The 18,588-nt window shown below is 41.8% G+C and overlaps 2 protein-coding genes across 2 annotated transcripts; one reads left to right on the top strand and one right to left on the bottom strand.

The window, feature by feature from the left end:
* Window positions 1–765: 765 nt before the first annotated feature.
* On the bottom strand, window positions 766–11,875 carry atg9b (autophagy related 9B). The gene is made up of 14 exons (XM_076745182.1): window positions 11,167–11,875; window positions 10,978–11,021; window positions 10,703–10,767; window positions 9,942–10,112; window positions 8,047–8,188; window positions 7,116–7,864; window positions 6,674–6,827; window positions 6,227–6,406; window positions 5,833–6,078; window positions 5,327–5,565; window positions 5,117–5,210; window positions 4,709–4,793; window positions 3,921–4,093; window positions 766–3,743 (listed from the first exon to the last, which is right to left on the bottom strand). Exons 1-13 carry the CDS (start codon window positions 11,273–11,275, stop codon window positions 3,939–3,941), a joined length of 2,433 nt encoding a protein of 810 aa, XP_076601297.1. The 5' UTR covers window positions 11,276–11,875; the 3' UTR covers window positions 766–3,743; window positions 3,921–3,938.
* Window positions 11,876–12,108: 233 nt separating this feature from the next.
* On the top strand, window positions 12,109–17,760 carry abcb8 (ATP-binding cassette, sub-family B (MDR/TAP), member 8). Its single transcript, XM_076746045.1, has 16 exons — window positions 12,109–12,311; window positions 12,850–13,180; window positions 13,281–13,436; window positions 14,037–14,131; window positions 14,283–14,388; window positions 14,487–14,648; window positions 15,211–15,296; window positions 15,405–15,502; window positions 15,613–15,718; window positions 15,841–15,874; window positions 15,975–16,111; window positions 16,216–16,310; window positions 16,410–16,543; window positions 16,680–16,827; window positions 16,910–17,160; window positions 17,354–17,760. Exons 1-16 carry the CDS (start codon window positions 12,208–12,210, stop codon window positions 17,435–17,437), a joined length of 2,127 nt encoding a protein of 708 aa, XP_076602160.1. The 5' UTR covers window positions 12,109–12,207; the 3' UTR covers window positions 17,438–17,760.
* The last annotated feature ends 828 nt before the right edge of the window (window positions 17,761–18,588 follow it).

The following is an 18,588-nucleotide window of genomic DNA, read 5'->3' as shown; positions in this document are numbered from 1 at the left end:
CTGCATTTATTTGTTGATCATATAAAATAAATCTGCAATGTAACAGGTACCTACAGTTGCTAAATAAATGCAGTGGAGTAAAAAGTACAATATTTGCCTTTGAATTGCAGTGGAGTAGAAATATAAAGTAATATAAAATGGCAAAACTCAAAGTACAAGTCCTTGCAAAATGTACTTAAGTACAGTAAATAAGTAGTTACTTTCCACCACTGTATGCACTAATGAATTCTAATAACAAAATATTACAGTGGTCGGACTCCACTGTTAAACCTCATTCATGTCACAGAAAGTTCACCCGCTGATGACGACATATCAGGTTATATCAGGCATAGACATAAATCAGACATTTATATAATAGGACAGATATTTTTTTTTACCTGGTCAGGTTGATTCTTTTCACCAGAGGCTGATTCATTTCACCTTGCATTGATGTATAATCTCATCATTCATGAATGAAAGCGATGTACGTCTGCAGTGATGTACATCTTTCTAACAGTTATCAAGATATTTCACCGTGGACCAAAATGTCAGGCCAATCCATGCTGCATAAACACTGTGAGACATCTATGTTATAATACGACAGGCTTTCCAGTTCAGAGGGACAAATTCATCAACAGCATGAGATCAGAGCAGGATACAAAGACTTGCAGAGAAAGTGTGATCTCACAGCTACATACAGCAAAACTAGCAAAAGCAGAGAAAATTGAAATATTTTTTTATTTAAAAAAAAAAAAAAAACATCACAGAATCAACCACACATGAAATGATTAAATACACTCAAAATAAGATTTATTTGCATCTCTACTCACTCACAGAAAACAACACGTGTATTGTAAAGCTGTGCCGAAAAAAAAGTTCTTTTGGCATGTCTCGTTTTTCAGCTAGTGTTTCTTAACTCACAGACCAAAAACAGACAGACAAACCTATGTAACAAAACAAAAAAACAAAATGTCTTAAAACATATTCAACATTTCAGGATGAAAACTTAGCACCTTGTTCCAGTCACTGTGATTCTTCGACTGGCGTATAGTGGATAAGAACCCATAGTACGGTGAGAAGGTTGGCCATGATGACACTGCCAATTACAAGGCATACTCCTGCTTCTTTAGGATACTGAGGACAGTGCAATTTCACACACCATGATAAGAAGAAGGTGTGCTGTCAGACGCAACAGACTGACACATCTTACAAGCCACATCCACAACTTCACGACATACTTGATGCTATACACAATGATTTGCCAAAAAAGCAAAAAAAAACCAAAAACACTGTACATAGCGTGTGCTGCTAAATCTGTGAATGTAAATCCAATAGTTGACATGAAATGGCTTCTATGAAGAGCAAACACTAAACCTTAATACTAAGGCACTGCTTAAATTAAAATGAAAAACAGTGAGGTGTAAAGGTGGAGACTGTCAACAGAAATCAACTCTGTGCACAAAGCTGAGCTCCAGTGTCTCTACGATAATAAACTCACTGCACACATAGACAGTGACCACAACACCCATGGAAGCATATTTAACGGCGTGACACAAACACACATCATCCCCTACAGGGCGAACTGTTACTGACCAGAGGTAACAACGACCGCATGTGATCTGGCCACAGTGTGTCCAGGTGGTCCGCTGTGGACAGTGACGGTACAATACGTGCTGATGCTTATATACAAACAATGAGAAGAGGTCACACTGGATGGAGACTGACTCGGCGTCCCTTTTTGAGACCTGCCCTTTCTAAAATGTCAACTGCTGCATTTAAAAGAAAATTTTCTGTCAGTGCAAAAAAAAACCAAAAAAAAAAACATCTGAGTTAGCATAATGACGCAGGTGTCAAAACACATTCCTTCCACAGACACACTCACAATGAAAAGTGTAATAGTTTCTTAACACACATGAGGGCAAACGCACATTTGTACCCTTTGAAGTCTTGCAGTCGTGGAGGATGAGATCTATATTACTGTGATCTATGTAGAATGCAACAAAGAAAAGATGGGTAGAAAGATATTTTGCGCACTGCATCAACAAGCAGATTTAGTCTGAGTTTATTGTAAGTGTAAATCACATTCAACATCATGCTGCTGGCCATGTTATCTTTGCATTAATAAATCCTTTTTACCAGAATTTCAAATATTATTTTTTACTCTTTCCAGAGGGGGGGGGGGGGGCATGCCATTTCATCAATTAGCAAGATTAGAAAGTAAATGATTAGATGAAACAATCAAAATATCTACTTTTCAAATAAATAATGCACATATATCAATTAAATATCTGGGGAGGTGGAATAAATAAACCTAAAGCTAAGCAATCATGCTGACTGTGGAAAGGTTTTTTTCTCCTTCTGCTCTTACTTTGAAAGTATGAAGCCAACACTGAGAGGAACTGCTGTCCTCAAACCTTCAAACCTAAACCCGGCAGCTTACACTCTGACATCAGCCCTTGTGAAGTTGCGTGTTAATGTGAGCAGTTTGGGGGGAAAAAAGGACACAAACTACATGTCAACTTTGCACAACAAAGATTTGCAGAGCCAACACCACCCTGTTTGTTCGAAAAATTTTCTGGGACATCAATGCTTTGCCTCAAAACATCGGCTGGGCAAGAAGCAAGAAAAATGAAACAGATTCCATTTACACCTGCCATTAAAATCAAAATGCAGTTAAAAGATGCACCTGTGCACTGCAAATAAACTTTTATGTATTGTATATATATTTACACAGAAGTAAATAAACTGCAGAGGTATCAGTTGGAGTATTAGTTTTTCTTCACCACCACTGAGGTAATACGGAAAACTAGGATTCAACACATATGTTTTTTTTTTTTTTACGTTGGTGTTAAGGCATAAAGCTGACTTTGTGTCCAGCTTAAATAGACTTAAAAAGACATCTTATATCTGCATCAGATTTTGACGCCAAGTGTATTTGAGGCCCGTGATTTCTGTCCTGTTCTTCGGGAACAGTAATGTCTTGATACATCAGCTGTGGAAATATTAATACTGAATAAAATCTGAGTTTAGGACCACTAAACACAGACAGCAGCATCCAAGCATGTGTATATCTGGTTAAACGATAGATTCTGTCAAACCCAACGGGGCTTTTGCCAGTTACACATGGTGTTTTAGTAGTACGGCTACTGTACAGTCAGCACTTCATCATAGCAATACTTGGTATCTTTTTCAAGGATTAGATCTGGTCGTAAAAATGCGGACTTTTTAAAAAGGATAAGTAAGACGCAAAAGTGTATATACAAATCACCAGGGTCCAATAGCACAACTTGAAATATTGAATTCATTTTTTTCAGGTGACCGAAATTGTTCAAGCAGCTACAATACAGTTTGCAGTCTTTGTAGCACAGATCAAGACACCACTTAGACTCGTGCTGTAGAGCTCTGTGAGGCACAAACAGTTGTATTGTGCGCACACAGGCTCAGCAGGAGCCTTTTGCATTCCACGATAAAAAGTGGCCGCACCCGCCGTCACACAGTGATCCTGTGAACACACTATATTGTCTCTCTGTCACTTTACATGCAGTTTGTCAAAATCGGGATGAGACGGACGGAAGACTTATGGTTTCCCTGATGCCATAGTCTGCCTGATGTGACAGGATGAGGCGTGGAGGTGCAGAGACAGTGGTTATTCAATGAGCCCCTCCCACAACAAACGCTGAATGATGCTTTAAAGGTCCGTGCTAAATTCTCCATGAAGATCATCTAAGGCCACAATGTTCATAGAAGAAAGTAAAATGTAAACGCTATAAAAAAAAAAAAAAAAAAGAGAGAGAGGAGAAATTATCATGGCGATGTATGCCTTGTAGGATAAAAGGCCATTTGTTATTAGGTTCAACAAACAAGAACATCACAGGAGACGGAACCAAAAAGTGAGTGTAGTCAAAGAAGTCGTATTACAGAGTTTAAAAGAGAGCATATACCTGATGACATAAGGCACTTCAACAACCACTCCCTGTGCCCTGTTTTGGAGTAGATCCACTGTTAATCTCGTGATCGTCTTCCTCCTCCTCTTCCTCCTCCTCTTGCCAGCGCCCGAGGTGGACGGGGGTGGGCATGGAAATGCTGGAACCAAGGCTGCAGTGTGCCTGGAAACCTGGTCAGAGTGTTGACACAAAGTCAAGGTCTATTATTTCCACAATGCCATCATCAGAGAAACAAACGGGAACAACACAGACAGACTTTTTGAAGCATGCTGTAACATTTAGCTTTTTTTCACCTTGCAATAAGTGGTCTCCACTTTCTGATAGTTGGAAAATCAACTTGGTGAGATGTGAAACTTGTAATAAGTCACAATGAGCTTCATATTTGCAGTCCCTGTGCCAAGTTGTCAGTGCGAGTTTGGTTTCTGTGCTGCACTACCATGTAGTATCACGCAGCTTTGACAAATATTAAAGCAGACATAATTGCTTCCAAAATCTATTCTAATATAATCTAAAGTCCTTTAAGGCTCGGCTCAATTTATAGTTCTTGATCTGACCGGACTGTGTAATTAAGTGCCAGAGATGTAGGTCACGACCATGATTGCAGCACTACAAGCAATAATTATTGCATTACACAGGCATTTCATTTAACATTCAAGTCATAACATCTTTAAATGTGGGTCTAAAATCAAACTTAACAAACAGAACTGATGCTGACAGGAATCTGCCTCGTGTTTTTCAGCTACACTGCGGCTGCAAGGTTCTTCAAAATCAATACGTTCATTTACCAGCGTTTGTGTGCAGATCTCTCATTGGCACTGGGTTCTGCCACTGCCCCGAAGTTCTCTGTGGGTGGGAGCTCTGCTGGTGCAGCTGGAGAGACAAACAGTTGTCAATGCACAGCAGAGCAGAGCACTAGACTAGTGGTCTACAAGAGATACTGTACAGGGTTATCGATCTTTTGAGAATCAAATACACAACACTTGTAGACTTGTAAAAGGATGTTTTGAAACTGGTCACCACTGGAATCCTTTGTATCCAAAGCTACAGACTTGGTAAGCACTTTTAAGTGGGGCATAGCTAATACTCAAAAGATCTTTTGGGGAGTATCACTTTAAACTCCAGAGAAAAGGAGGATAAATATATTAATGTCAACTGCAGTGGCTGGAGGCGACAGTCCGTGGTCAGGAAATTACCTCATGCAGATAGATGGCATGGAGACTCATCTCTGCTGAGGCAAACTCTGAGTGCAGTGTATTGCTCCGGATGCGAGAGTCACTGTTAGTCATACTGAAAAAGAACATGTTAATGTTGATAACCAGCTGATAACCAGCCTTTGCATATTCACTTCAAATAGCTACAGTATGGAAAACAATACAGCAGAAAACCTAATGTGTTACAAGAACCTGTCAATAATGGTGCGATCGCTGCGGTACATGGTGCTCTCGGGGTGGACGGAGGAGGGCAGGAGGCCATGTGGGCGGCCGCGGCTGGGATGTGAGAGCTGGGAGGTGGACAGAGAGGCCAGGACGCTGGCAGCAGCAGAAGCAGCGGTGCTTGGCGGGATGAAGCGATGGTCTCGCCCTTGCAGTCCCGACGCAGTTAGAACGGGGTGGGCCAGGACACTAGCCAACAGATTATCAGGCTGGAAACAACACCACGCATCCATACAGAGCCATTAGTTAAATAAGATTACAGCGGAACAGAAAAGAAAAAAAATGACAATGTAGTTTACATGTGGTAGTACATGGATTAGTATCTTATGTAGAATGATTTTAATATCTTCAGGTAATAAATACTTATTGTTAACATTTACACTCTTATTAAACTGCATTACTATCTCTTCCATCATCTGAATAATCGTGTGGTACATGGTGTTTGTGTGATCTACATCGTCCTCGGGGGTTCTTACCCCAGTGGCAGACTCGTTGGACTGCAGGGAGGTGCAGAGAGGAGCCTCAGAGAGCAGCAGCTGGGTGGAGGGGCCGGTCTGTGCATCGTGCTGCACCTTTTCTTTCAGGTGGCTGATAAACACTGAGCTCTCCTGAGGCGGCTGCCAGCGTGGGTTCTTGATGGTGAATTGCATGAGAGACAACTCTGTCTTGCCATTTTCAGCCTGTTGGTAAATGGAAGCCTCCGTCTGGCCCTCTGACAGCCACTGCAAAGACATTCAAAGATCTAAATCAATTCAAGCAACAACATTCACAAAGACATTTGCTCGACAGGCGTCATACTCTCTTCACTTTGAGAACAGCTAAAGACATGAATGGTTTGAATCATATGTTAACAGAAGGAACAAATCGTACTGTTGGGTTTCCATGACGTCTGATGTCCATCTGAGCAAATGAACAGATGTCTCCGACTCCAACCACCTCCACAGTGAAGTTCCTGAAGAAGTCAATGATCTCTAGAGACTTATTCCTCAGGAGGAAGATGAGGATGAAGGGTGTGACGATAGGGCTGAGCAACTCCTCCAAGATGAACACCTGATTTGGACAGAGACAACACTGATTAGACGCTCTCAAATTCTAAATATACTCATATTCTACATAAAGATAATGTCCAAGATAATTGCCAAAAACGCATCAATAAATTCAATGATTGAACTATTAAACTGAATCCAGCCTGACAAAGTTTTATCACCAAGCAGGTGCTACATTAAAAATGTCATCAATCTTAACAAACACTCATCCATAACTTTATTCTGACTGTGACAAATGAGTTCCTATCCACAGCGTCTCTCCATCCCTCACCGCTTTGTACTGGAACAGCTGCGCCACCTCGTCACGGGTCTCGCTCTTGTTAGCGTTGCCCCTCCAGTGGTCTGGCATGTAGTGAATGTGTGCCAGCATACACTGCAGCAGCTGTTCTGGACACCACACCATATGCTCATCTGGGATGAAGGACCTGGTGTAGGACAGGTACAAAATATTTTAATTTTTCTACAGTACAACTGTTCCTGTACATATGAGATGAATTAAGAGAAGAGGATAGTTTTATGCAGTATAGTTTGATTTTTTTGACTGATTATTCCATATTCATTAGTGAAACAGGTGCAAATCATTATCTATCCTGTCTGTGTATCCTGATATAAACAGCAAGAGTAACAATTAACAAGTACAGGCAACTTTTTTAAGACCTACTGATATCAGTCCTGGAAAGGCTCCAGGAATGAAAACAGGTCTGAGAGCTCACCTGGTGATTGTAATAACCACCCCCAGCACAGTGATAGCAGTGAGAATGTGCTGCACTGTCAGAACATCCTCATCATAGACTGTCAGCGCAATGAGCACAGCCAACACTGAGCCTGAGAAGAAGGCAATGTTCTTAGCCAGCACAGTCAGCAGCGGCGATGTAAAGGAGTTCATGTACTTGGAAGTGGGCTTGTAGCCACGGCCTAAACGTCCGTGCAGCTCATGGTTCAGCTCATTGAAGTGCCGCAGATACAGGCGGCCATACAGGGACCAGCGTCGTGCACCCAGGCTTCCAGGTTCTCTGCGGATCACTTCGGTGTAGCTGAAGAAGGCGTAGAGCACCTGCCACACCAGGATGAAGGGACAAAGCAGCAAGTTGGCCACACCCATCAGCAGGATGACTCTACTCAGCTGCTGCGCGAGCTCCAGGCGGTTTCCATTCCGCTTGTACTTGGGGTGCAGGTTCCACTTATTCTGAAACAGGGAGCAAGGACCCCAGAAGAGGATGAGCTCAAAGTTGTACTTGAGGCCCTGGGTGAGGAACACCACATTTCCCAGCAGGGGGAGCTGCAGCTGCACCGGCAGCAGTGATTTGTTTATCATAGCCACCATGTAGTTCTTGAATCGCAGGATGCGGTGATAGATGTCGAGCTCTGTTAGCTCTTTCTTGTGAATGCACATTTGCTGTTCTCGCTGCAGGCTGATGAGCCGGTCCTGCACTTCCTGCCATGTTACATTGCATAGTTCATCCTGAGAGAGGGAGGCAGGGAGCACAAAATAAACCGAAGAACATTACAGAGACAATGCATGACTAACAACTCTTTTTAGGTATGATTATCTTCATGTTAGCTTATTTTTTGCAAGCATAAGCACAAGATATTTGTCACAAGACTGATTCAGTACATAATGATAAGGCGAGGAACAGCACTTACCATTCTGATCTTCAGTGCTTTAATGTAGAACTGCCTGATCTCCCAGTAGCTCAGAACATTGCAAAAGACTTTAACAAGTCGATAGATCCAGAATATGGCTGCCATGATGAGAAGGAATATAATCCAGCTGTTCTCTTGGATGCTGAATAGAAACAAAAGCTCTGTTAGACACGGCTGGCTTCATGTATGTGTTAAAAGTATTGTTTTTGGTCATTCAGACATGGGCTACTATGTCAATGTTAACTACAGCTGTATGCAAACACGGAAGGACATTTACTGAAAATGACAATACTCATGCAATATTTGGCAGGGCATGAAAAGATAGACAACAAAGAAAATCTATAAATATCCTGACAAAGTGGTTAAGAGGGAGGCTGATTTGAAATCTGGGAGTCATAATTTCTGTAAAATGACAAGCATCTATAGCGGCACACCCTCTCCTCTTATGCCATTTTAAGCTGACCACTTATGGGGTGTCTGACTTGTATGATAAACAGATGAGGAGCTGTGCAACTGTTGCTCTCAGTGTATGTTGCAATATATCAAACTGACACTAAACTCCTGTTTACAGGTTGTGGGTGAGGCAGCTTGCTTACTTCAATCTAAAATTCTTCAGAGTATTGCATTTCAAAACATAGAAAACACGGGGCATTAGTCACCCATACTTACAAAAATACATTAGTCAATATCAGTGTGATTGCTGCTACTCCTTCACATTTCTGTATCAATTCATAATAGGTCACTTTGAGATAAAATAAACAAAATATTAGAATGTTTTCAGGACAAGCATCTGGCTTTACAAGGGAAATTAGAGAGGGGGTATGAAGGGGACAGAGAGGATCCAAACTGTGGAACAAGCTGTTCCCAAATTAGAATTCCAAGCGGTTGTACGTCACTGACCCTGTTATAAATGACTATTGAGCCATCGTCAGAATCAGGAACAAATTGATGACAGGCCTATTCGACGAGCTGAGGAAAACAAGCAGAGGCTAGGCTACATCTTGGTAAAAAAAAAAAATTATGAGAACATGGGGCTGGGGAGGGAGGGGAGGTCTGTCCCTTGCAGCCAGCCAGTGAGGTGTCATGTGGTCGTCAGCTTGCTGGCCCGGCCAAGTTCGACAGGCCAGTTTTACCTCGCCAAAGCTATCAATTACATTACCCTGTTCCCTAAAGCCAGTCTCAACACAGTACACAAATACCTCCACTAAGTAACCGTCTCTTTTTTAAGAATGCTGCAATTCAGAGCTACCAACCTTAAACTGAAATAAACAAAGAATGTGATAATGCGCAATTAAGAAAATCTAACATTTGGGTCACAATGTCATTTTTTAGATGTGTGTTACAGTTGTTTTTTAAAGTTTAAGAGTAAAAACAAGGAAAGGATAGTCAGGCTGGGTAAAGTGTGAGTGAGTGTTCCTGAAAAACAATAAGTCACTACTTAGAGTGCTGACAGTTAAGAAAAGATCTTCACAAGTCATCGTCTACGATGAGTTCTCATGATTTTCTGGGGTAAATAAAGAAACCCACAGGGTACGGCTAAATAGGCTACTGTTCCATATTCCTTCTCTGTGAATGTGACTTACCGTCTGAGGCTGCAACTGGCAAAATCCAATGAGACATTAAGTCTGAAAATCTGATTGCAACTGTATTAAGCCAGACAAATTAAATCCCTCTGAAGGCCTGTTTCTAAAAGGGCTCTAATCATATCCAAGACCCCGTCTGCATGAGATCAACGTATCAAATCAAAGAGGCTGAACTGAGAGGGTAGGAAGATCACTTTATGTGACTATATAAGTCACATAAAGTGATGATTAATTCAACTGGACTTTTCCACTCATTTTGTCCCCATAAGAAACACACAAAGCCCTCCATAATGCTGTATTAGACATGGTTACCTCTGAGTGCACTGCTGGCTAGGTAGGATGGCATCTGGAAGAGTGACCTTGTTCTTGTCCAGGGGGCCATGGCCCGGCCCGGTGTGGTTGACCGCTCGATTGGCAAACAGGACATCATACTCAACACAGTTGACAAGGAACGTTGTGAATGTGACAACAAACAAAAACTGACTGTAAGGACGAGATGAAAAACAAAAAAAAAAAGTGATTAGGCAAGACTAGAAAACCCCAAATAATAATGACAAAACAGATTAATATTGAGATAAGTGATTGTATCTAATTTCAAGCCACGGGCAGTGCACTCATCATAAACTGAGTAGTGATTAATGTACAATGCGCAGTTAAGATAGATCAGTTGCAGTTCCCTTATTAAATATGTTGATAGGCTGAGACTGACATATTTTATCAAGCTAACGGTTAAATTGGCCCCGTATTAATAAACCAACTATGGCCAGATTCAGGACAAACACCAGACCACAACCCAATAACAGAGACGGCCTGCTGGCATAAAGCAGTAATGAAAATTCTAATGTTTACTGAGGAGAAATAATTTCCTCTGAGATTCAAGTACAGCTGCTGTTCAAATCATCTGGCTGAACTTGTTCATGCTGAAGCCTGGAGCACATTTAACTGTCAAAACAACATGAAAATAACCAGTTAGGTATATGAGGTCCAAGTCTTACTGACAACAAGCATTCTGTCTCAAATACATTACTTTCTACTATTCTAGGCATCTGTAGTTCGCACTAGTTAATACTTACACAAGTTCAAAGCATTCTGACAACATCATACAGGCAAAGCCATTCTTTTGGTGAAAATGATAGATGTGGAAAAGCTGGTTAAGGAAAAGCACATTGATCAAGTGTCAAAACATGTGGCAGTCAAGCAGTAAACATAGCGAAGTTCAGCAGACTGTAAATATAACTACTGACATGCATCTTAATAAGTATGTGTCAGCATGACCTGATACCAGTGACATACAGAAACCCACTCTGTGAGACCTGCTGTTTAACTACACTGTAATTTTAAAGGATATCCTTGTGAAGAAGTTATCCAGGTTCTTGATATGGTGCCATGAGTCTGTAACATAAATGACAGCATTAGAAAGCTAGACGACCTACAGAACGCTGACCTAGTTGCATACAGTTGTTCAGCTTATAAATTCGGGAAAAGGCTTTCAATGTGCAGTTCGTCAGTTTTACTAAAAAAAATACTTCATGTTTACCTTTCAGGCCTTCGGGCACATGCACCAGCAAATCCTCCTCCCCAGGTGGGGAGTCCTCCTCAAAGTCCTCAATCCTCTGATACTCCTGGTAGGCTTCAAAGTTGGCCATTGTGCTTTACATTCTTAAGGTCGCTCCCAACTGACGAGCTCCTTGTCGCAAACACCGTATGAAACGAATGCAGGCTCAGTGCAGTCTGTAAGTTAGCCTCTCAACAGCTCAGGCGGTTCAAATGAGGGTAAGGTTAGCTACGGCTAACGTTAGCTTGCTAACTTGCTAGTCTGACGGACAACGCTTGTGTAACTCTACACTACCATGGTAACACGTAACGTACTTCGTAACAGTTAGAAATTAAGCACACGAGTCTTGGGCAGATTAGCAAATGAATGTTAGTTTCCTTTAAATAGTATTTCAGCTTAACTCAAGTGTCCGCTGGCTGGTTAGCCTGACAATGATTCAGCCTCTCATGTAGTCCGGGTGACACGGTTTGTTTTGTTCCCGACTTGGTCCGTCCATCTGCGGATCTGCTTTCGTCTTTGCTCGGAGTCCCAGTCTTGACCGGAGCTCGTTGAATGAACAAAGCTTTGTTTTAATCACGACACGGTGGTATTCAGTCTGCCCCGAGGTCCATTAGTTTGTTTCCAAAAATACACATCCTCTGTGTGTCCACTGTTTTTGTCTTTCACAAACAAATGTCAACAAAACGTCATTGACGTCACTTCTGCTTTAACAAGCCGTCATTTCCGGGTAGCGGTTGTAGTTTTTTCGAGTTTCTTCGAAGAAAGTCTGTTTTCTAACGTGTTTCTGTGTAACAATGTCGCACAAATCGCTTAATATTCGTCGGCATGTTGCTTGTCATGAAATAAATAAGCACTCGTTTGTCACAAACTCGTCTCCACAGTAAAGCTGACCTCCTCTATGGCGACTGAAATGCACTCTGGGTCAGAGTCAATATGGCAGCCCGCAGGTTGCCTGTGGATTACTGCAAGGCTTAACGATTGCTTTGATTTAATGAGCTTGTATCACTGAAAGAAGAATAAAACATGTTTCAGCTCCTCTGTTGTAGAGCAAGCATTACTGCTCCAGTGCGATCATTGTCGTTACACCCGCGATGCAATAACACAGCAGACATATGGAAACTTACACGGTAGGGTAATGTGACCTGTTACCGAGTTTGGTTAATGACAGCCGACCTGTATCAGGTCTATAAGCCATATGTCGTTAATCAACACTGATGAGCTTGGCCTACTTTTTTCTAAATAGTAGTAGGTTTCTTAGTGTTCAGTCATAGATTGGCAGAGTGAAATAAACTTGTGTACATTGGTTGTAATATGTCTTGTAGATGATTAATCGATCAGTTGATCGACAGTAAATTAGTCAACAACAATTTTCATGCTTTTGCTGATTTGTTCAAATCCGACTCCAGCTTCTCATATCACATTATTATAAATGTAATAACGTTGGGGTTTGGTCAAAAGAAGCAGTTTGGTATTGCCCATGATGCATCCCTTCCCAGTGTGATTCCCATGTAACATAGAGAGATTTATTAATGATGATTAACTGAGAAAATCAGATTCATATTAGCTGCAGCCCTTATTCAGATCAATGTACACCTATATAACCTTTGTCACGTTAGCTTTGATGATACTGTATGTCATTGAAAGTCTATTCTGTCTCATATCCAGGCGGTACACATCTCCAGGATCTACTGCACATGGCTCCTCACAGCAGCCTGGGAATGCCATCAGCCGTTTTTGGAGCCTCACTCAGAGGGCTGTCCGCCGGCCCATCGCCCGAACATCCAAACCCCCAGCAGTGGCTCTGAAGTTTATCCTGGGACCAGCAGCGCTCACCGTCTCTGCACGACTGTTTTGTCATGTGGCTTACTGCGAGGCAGATGAGAATAACAACATCCCTGTTGAAGTTGCAGTCAAAAGCCCCGTGCCTGAGTTCAAATGGCATATCCTGTGGGAATTTGTCAAACCTCAACTGTTTGCTCTCGTCGGTGCTGTTGTGGTAAGATCACTTAAGATGCAATGTTGGTGATTCTGAAATAGAATAAGGTGTGGTCTATGTGTAAGATTTCTGCAGTTAAACCAAGTGCTTTTCATTTCAGCTTGCTTTTGCCGCAGCTATCTTGAATATTCAAATCCCCTTGATGCTGGGGGATCTGGTGAATGTGGTGGCACGTTACCTGAGAGAACAAACGAGGAATTATGTCCAGGAGATAAAAGGTCCTGCACTGAAATTACTTGGACTGTATGGTATCCAAGTAAGTACACGACTTATATGCCAAAGCTTCAACAAAGTCAGCTGTTGTTTTTGCGCTGTCAAATGGAGATCTATGCCTGATATAACTATAACTGTGCAGTCAGCTGTTTTATTTGCACGAGGAATCTTGTGCTCATTGTGCCATTTAAAATAATTGCAATATAGGTGATAATAACTGGAAATTTATTTCTCTGTTAATTAACTGAGAAGAAATGCAGGGGATGGATGTAATAAAAGTAGCACCTGGACGATATAATGCATTCCAGTGCAGCAGCTCTGAAATAACTGCCACCATAATGAAGCTTTTTATACGATATTTCTGTTGAAACTATGGCAGAGAAGTGTTGTTCAACTCTGCGTTACCAGGCTGTTGTTATTGTGTTGGATTGAATTATAAAGTCTAAGTGTGGTGGACACATTTTCTCTCAGTAATTCTGTTCATTTTTATTAGAGCTATGATGCCCATTACCCTCACATGTCTGCATATTCTGTTCCACTCACTTTCATTCTGAGTACAATGTGCATGAAAATAGACAAATGTCACAGCTGTTTTCTGGAAAATGGTCTGTTGCGCTGGTCGTTAATCACCTCCTTTGTGCAGGGCCTGCTGACGAGTGGCTACATCATCCTGCTTTCGAGGGTTGGGGAGAGAGTTGCAGCAGACATGAGGAAGACCCTTTTCGCATCCCTGCTGAGGTACATGACCCCTGAATGTTAGAGCAGAAGAATGCATGGATGCTGTGACAGCGATGGTCATCAGGCGGGATGCTGTCATTTCTATGCTGATAACCACTGTTTAGCTGGTGGGTGGACTACATTGGCAGTCAGTGTTATTTTTTGATCTCAGGCAAGATGTGGCTTTCTTTGATGCAAATAAAACTGGACAGCTGGTGAATCGATTGACTGCTGACATTCAGGAATTCAAGTCATCCTTTAAATTGGTCATCTCTCAGGTATGAAGTGCTATATTTGTGTTGCAAAATAATAAGTAATATGCTGTATAGTCTCAGTCGCCTGATTTCTACTTTTTGCTCTCTTTGCACATTTCTAGGGTCTTCGGAGTATTACACAGACAGTTGGATGTTTTGTCTCTCTCTATATCATCTCCCCCAAACTCACGGGTTTGACCGTGGTTGTCCTCCCTTGTCTAGTGGGAGCAGGGGCTCTCATGGGCTCATTCCTCCGCAAACTGTCCCGTTTGGCTCAAGAGCAGGTGAGGCACTATTATCATTTTGCTCAGAACCTTGGATGGTCACAAGGGGGCCGCAGAATCAGAGCAGCCATAATTCAAAAAGCCGTAGATATGAGCAAGCGGAACAGACCTTCTTTACGAATGTGGCAGACAAACTGTACCTCTTCCTCTCTTAACAGGATCTGTTCTCACTTCTGCCCACAAATGCGAAGATGCCAAGTTACTCTGAACATCTTCTTGACTCCTACTCATCATTTTGTGGGCTGACATAAGAACAGAGAGATGTGTCTATGTTAACACTTACATCGCGAAATATGTCATGAACATTTCAAACGGGCAATGTCATAAGTGACAGAAAGTTGTTTTCTTCAGATTGCTGGTGGTTTTGAGAAGCTGTCTTTGCACTGATACCATGAAGTCTGTCTTTTATCACACCGAAAACTCAACCGATTCATTTTCAGTGTCTGTACTTGCTGCATGTTTAAAGTGAGGCACAGTTAAATTGATATTATTTTGCTATTTACAAAAAAAAAGCTTATATCGCTGTTTAACTGTGCCTCAACAAAACTGTGTTTATTTTAAGGTTGCAAAAGCAACAGGAGTGGCAGACGAAGCACTCGGCAATGTTCGGACAGTGAAAGCGTTTGCGATGGAGGAACGAGAGCTCCAGTAAGTGAGAGGTTATTACAACGTCCTCGTGTCCATGGTGCATGTAGAGATGCAGTATGCTGTATGTCAGACAGCATATGTTTAATTTATATGCCTTTTTTTCTGCAGGCTATATGCATATGAGGTTGATAAATCATGTGAAATGAATGAAAATCTTGGTGCTGGAATAGCAGTTTTCCAAGGACTCTCAAACATTGCCCTGAACTGTGAGTGTGTTTTTTGATTTTAACTGATGAACACATCGTGGAGCAGACTGTTACTGTACCTCATGACACCCAGTATAGTCATGTTTTTGTGTTGTGTGCTGTCAATACAGGCATTGTCCTAGGAACTATTTTTGCTGGAGGGACGTTAATTTCTAGCAATGAAATGAGCCCTGGAGACCTCATGTCTTTCCTGGTTGCTTCCCAGACTGTTCAGAGGTAAAAGACACAACTTGTTCTACGATCATTGCTCTTTTTTTATCATTTACAGTTAAATGTATCAGTTTAAATGCACCTGATGTTTGTCGATGGTATAACTCCTATATTCTCTTTATGCTCAGGTCATTGGCGAGTATCTCTATCCTTTTTGGACAGGTTTGTTTGTTATCTGATTGACACACATTTTGTGCACTTTTGTACAAATCTGAAATACTATTTAGGGAGAAATCAAACCAGTCTCTAACATTCATTGCAGATGGTGAGAGGAATAAGCTCTGGGGCTCGGGTCTTTGAATACTTGGCTTTGAAGCCGACCATACCGCTGTCTGGAGGAGGACGCATCCCGTACCATTCTCTGATGGGAAGAGTGGATTTTATGGACATTTCATTCAGGTTAAAAAAAAAAAAAAAGTAGATTTCAAGACAACTCGAGACATTAACTGGACATAAATATCACAGGATACTATCTACTGATGTCTTTTTTTGTATATTTAAAGCTATCCAACAAGACCTGGCCATCAGATTTTGAAGAAGTTCAACTTGACGCTGCCGCCTTGTAAAACTGTTGCCATTGTGGGAGAATCTGGAGGAGGTAATTTCTTAATTAATGATTCTGATTGTAAACATGTGACTGACGTGGATAACACAGTGTGATAGTGAGCCTATAAATGATTCATGTAATGCGTTTTAGGAAAGTCCACCGTGGCGTCCTTGCTGGAGCGTTTCTATGACCCGACCAGCGGTGTAATCATGCTGGACGGACTTGACATCCGAACACTTGATCTGGCCTGGTTCAGGGGGCAGGTCATTGGATTTATCAATCAGGTAAAAAGTGTTCTTCATTAATTCATCCCTGCTTTAAAATATGGATATGAATAATAAGTCGGTTTAATAAAAGTATGAATTATACACATTCATAGCTGTTCCAGTTTTCACAGTATCCTCCGCCCTGTATCTCCAGGAGCCAGTTTTGTTCGGATCATCTGTCATGGAGAACATCCGCTTTGGGAAGCCTGAGGCCACAGATGCTGAGGTCATTAATGCAGCCAAGCAGGCCAATGCTCACCGCTTCATTACAGCTTTCCCAGACGGCTATAACACTGTGGTTGGTACGTGCTTTCGTTCAGGCATTTACAAGATATTGAAATTTGTGCGCCTTTTAAATACTAAGCTCTCGAGTTCTCAACCCAGGTGAGCGAGGTGTGACGCTATCAGGTGGCCAGAAGCAACGCATCGCTATCGCCCGCGCCTTGATCAAGAACCCCACCATCCTGGTGCTGGACGAAGCCACGAGCGCCCTGGATGCAGAATCAGAGCGAGTGGTGCAGGAGGCTCTGGACAGGGCCACAAGGGGTCGCACCGTACTTATTATCGCCCACCGGCTGAGCACCATTCAAGGGGCTGACCTCATCTGTGTCATCAGCAATGGCCGCATTGTGGAGGTGAGGCAGCAGGGTATTGAAACTGAGGTGCTCTTATCTCCTCCCAGAAGTCTTGGTTAATTTATTACCTTGTAAGTTCAAAGAACACTGAAAAGAATTGACTTCATTCAGGTATATTGGTTGCGTCCATCAATGTGCGGACTGTCCAATATAAGTTTTACTTCTGTCTAACAGCTTCCTCTTTTCTTTTAAGGCTGGGACTCACTTGGAGCTGCTGAGCAAAGGAGGACTTTATTCAGATCTAGTCCGTCGGCAAAGAGCTGAGGGGCAGAAATGAACACACCAAAACATGTTTACTGTAGATCTATGTGCAATGAGACTACCATGAGCAGTGGAACAGACTTGCCTCAACAAAAAGATTATGTAAAACATGTAGTTTAAATTCACCAGTTCTCTGTCTAGTTTTACGACAAACTTAAATGTACAGTATGTATGTAAATGGATAAGTGGACCAACTGGATCAGCCTGTGATGATTAACAAACCACACTACTGTACAGTGTCTGACTTAAATGGGAATTTCATAACACTGTTCTCTCTTATCCTGTATAGAATGATATATTGTGGTAGAAAAAAAGAATTAAACTTGGTTTTAATGAGAGTATGCTGTATTTTCCCTTTTTTATGGATGATAATACACAGAATTTCCCTGCATTGTCACAAGCACAGGGTTGAGTGAGCCTAAATAATGAGCAGTATATGTTTTGTGGATAGTGTCGTTTCTTGCAGTGATCTTACAGTTAAAGTCTTGTAGATCACTCGGGGATAAAGAAAGCAGAAATATAATTTCCACTCTGTGCTTCAGCTGCTCTCCGCAATCATCCATTCTGTTTAGATGGGACATCTGGGGAGGAAGTGCTGTTTTGGCACCAGTACTACCACACTTCACCGTGTGATAACTGCTAGCTGTATTTTAAAGCTGGTGTCTACCTCTGGATATATGATTTCACTTTAACTGTTAAGTTTAAGTGTAAGTTAAATCTTTTGACTAACTTGTCACACTTGTAATCTAGTGCGACACAGCTGCTGAAACCTCAAACTTTTAGGTGTGGGGTGACTTAAATGTGCATTATTTTATCTGTTCATTGTGTGTCTGCACAGACTGAGCGCTGCCACAAAGTCTTGCACGCTGGTGAATATTAGACATCACGATTCATTAATTGTATCATTGGCTCATTTCCCAAATGGAACAAGTGAAGCGCTAGGATTTGTTTCCCTTTGAAGGAGTGTTTATATCATTAAACAGGCTAACAGGCTGTCTGCACTTCTTAAATCAAAGCACACTTACACAGATTACAAATGATCAACTTAAGTAAGGGGAACACATTTAAGGGGGGTCTTTTTTCAGACATCACAGGCTACAGAAGGCAGATGCATCCAGCACTGCTGCTGTCTTTGCCTGCAGTCCTGTATGTGGGTCAAGTTGAGAA

Source organism: Chaetodon auriga, chromosome 12 (assembly GCF_051107435.1).
Source record: "Chaetodon auriga isolate fChaAug3 chromosome 12, fChaAug3.hap1, whole genome shotgun sequence".
NCBI classification, from domain to species: domain Eukaryota; kingdom Metazoa; phylum Chordata; class Actinopteri; order Chaetodontiformes; family Chaetodontidae; genus Chaetodon; species Chaetodon auriga.
The sequence above is the reverse complement of the archived record's forward strand: the minus strand, read 5'-3'. Positions and strand labels throughout refer to the sequence as shown.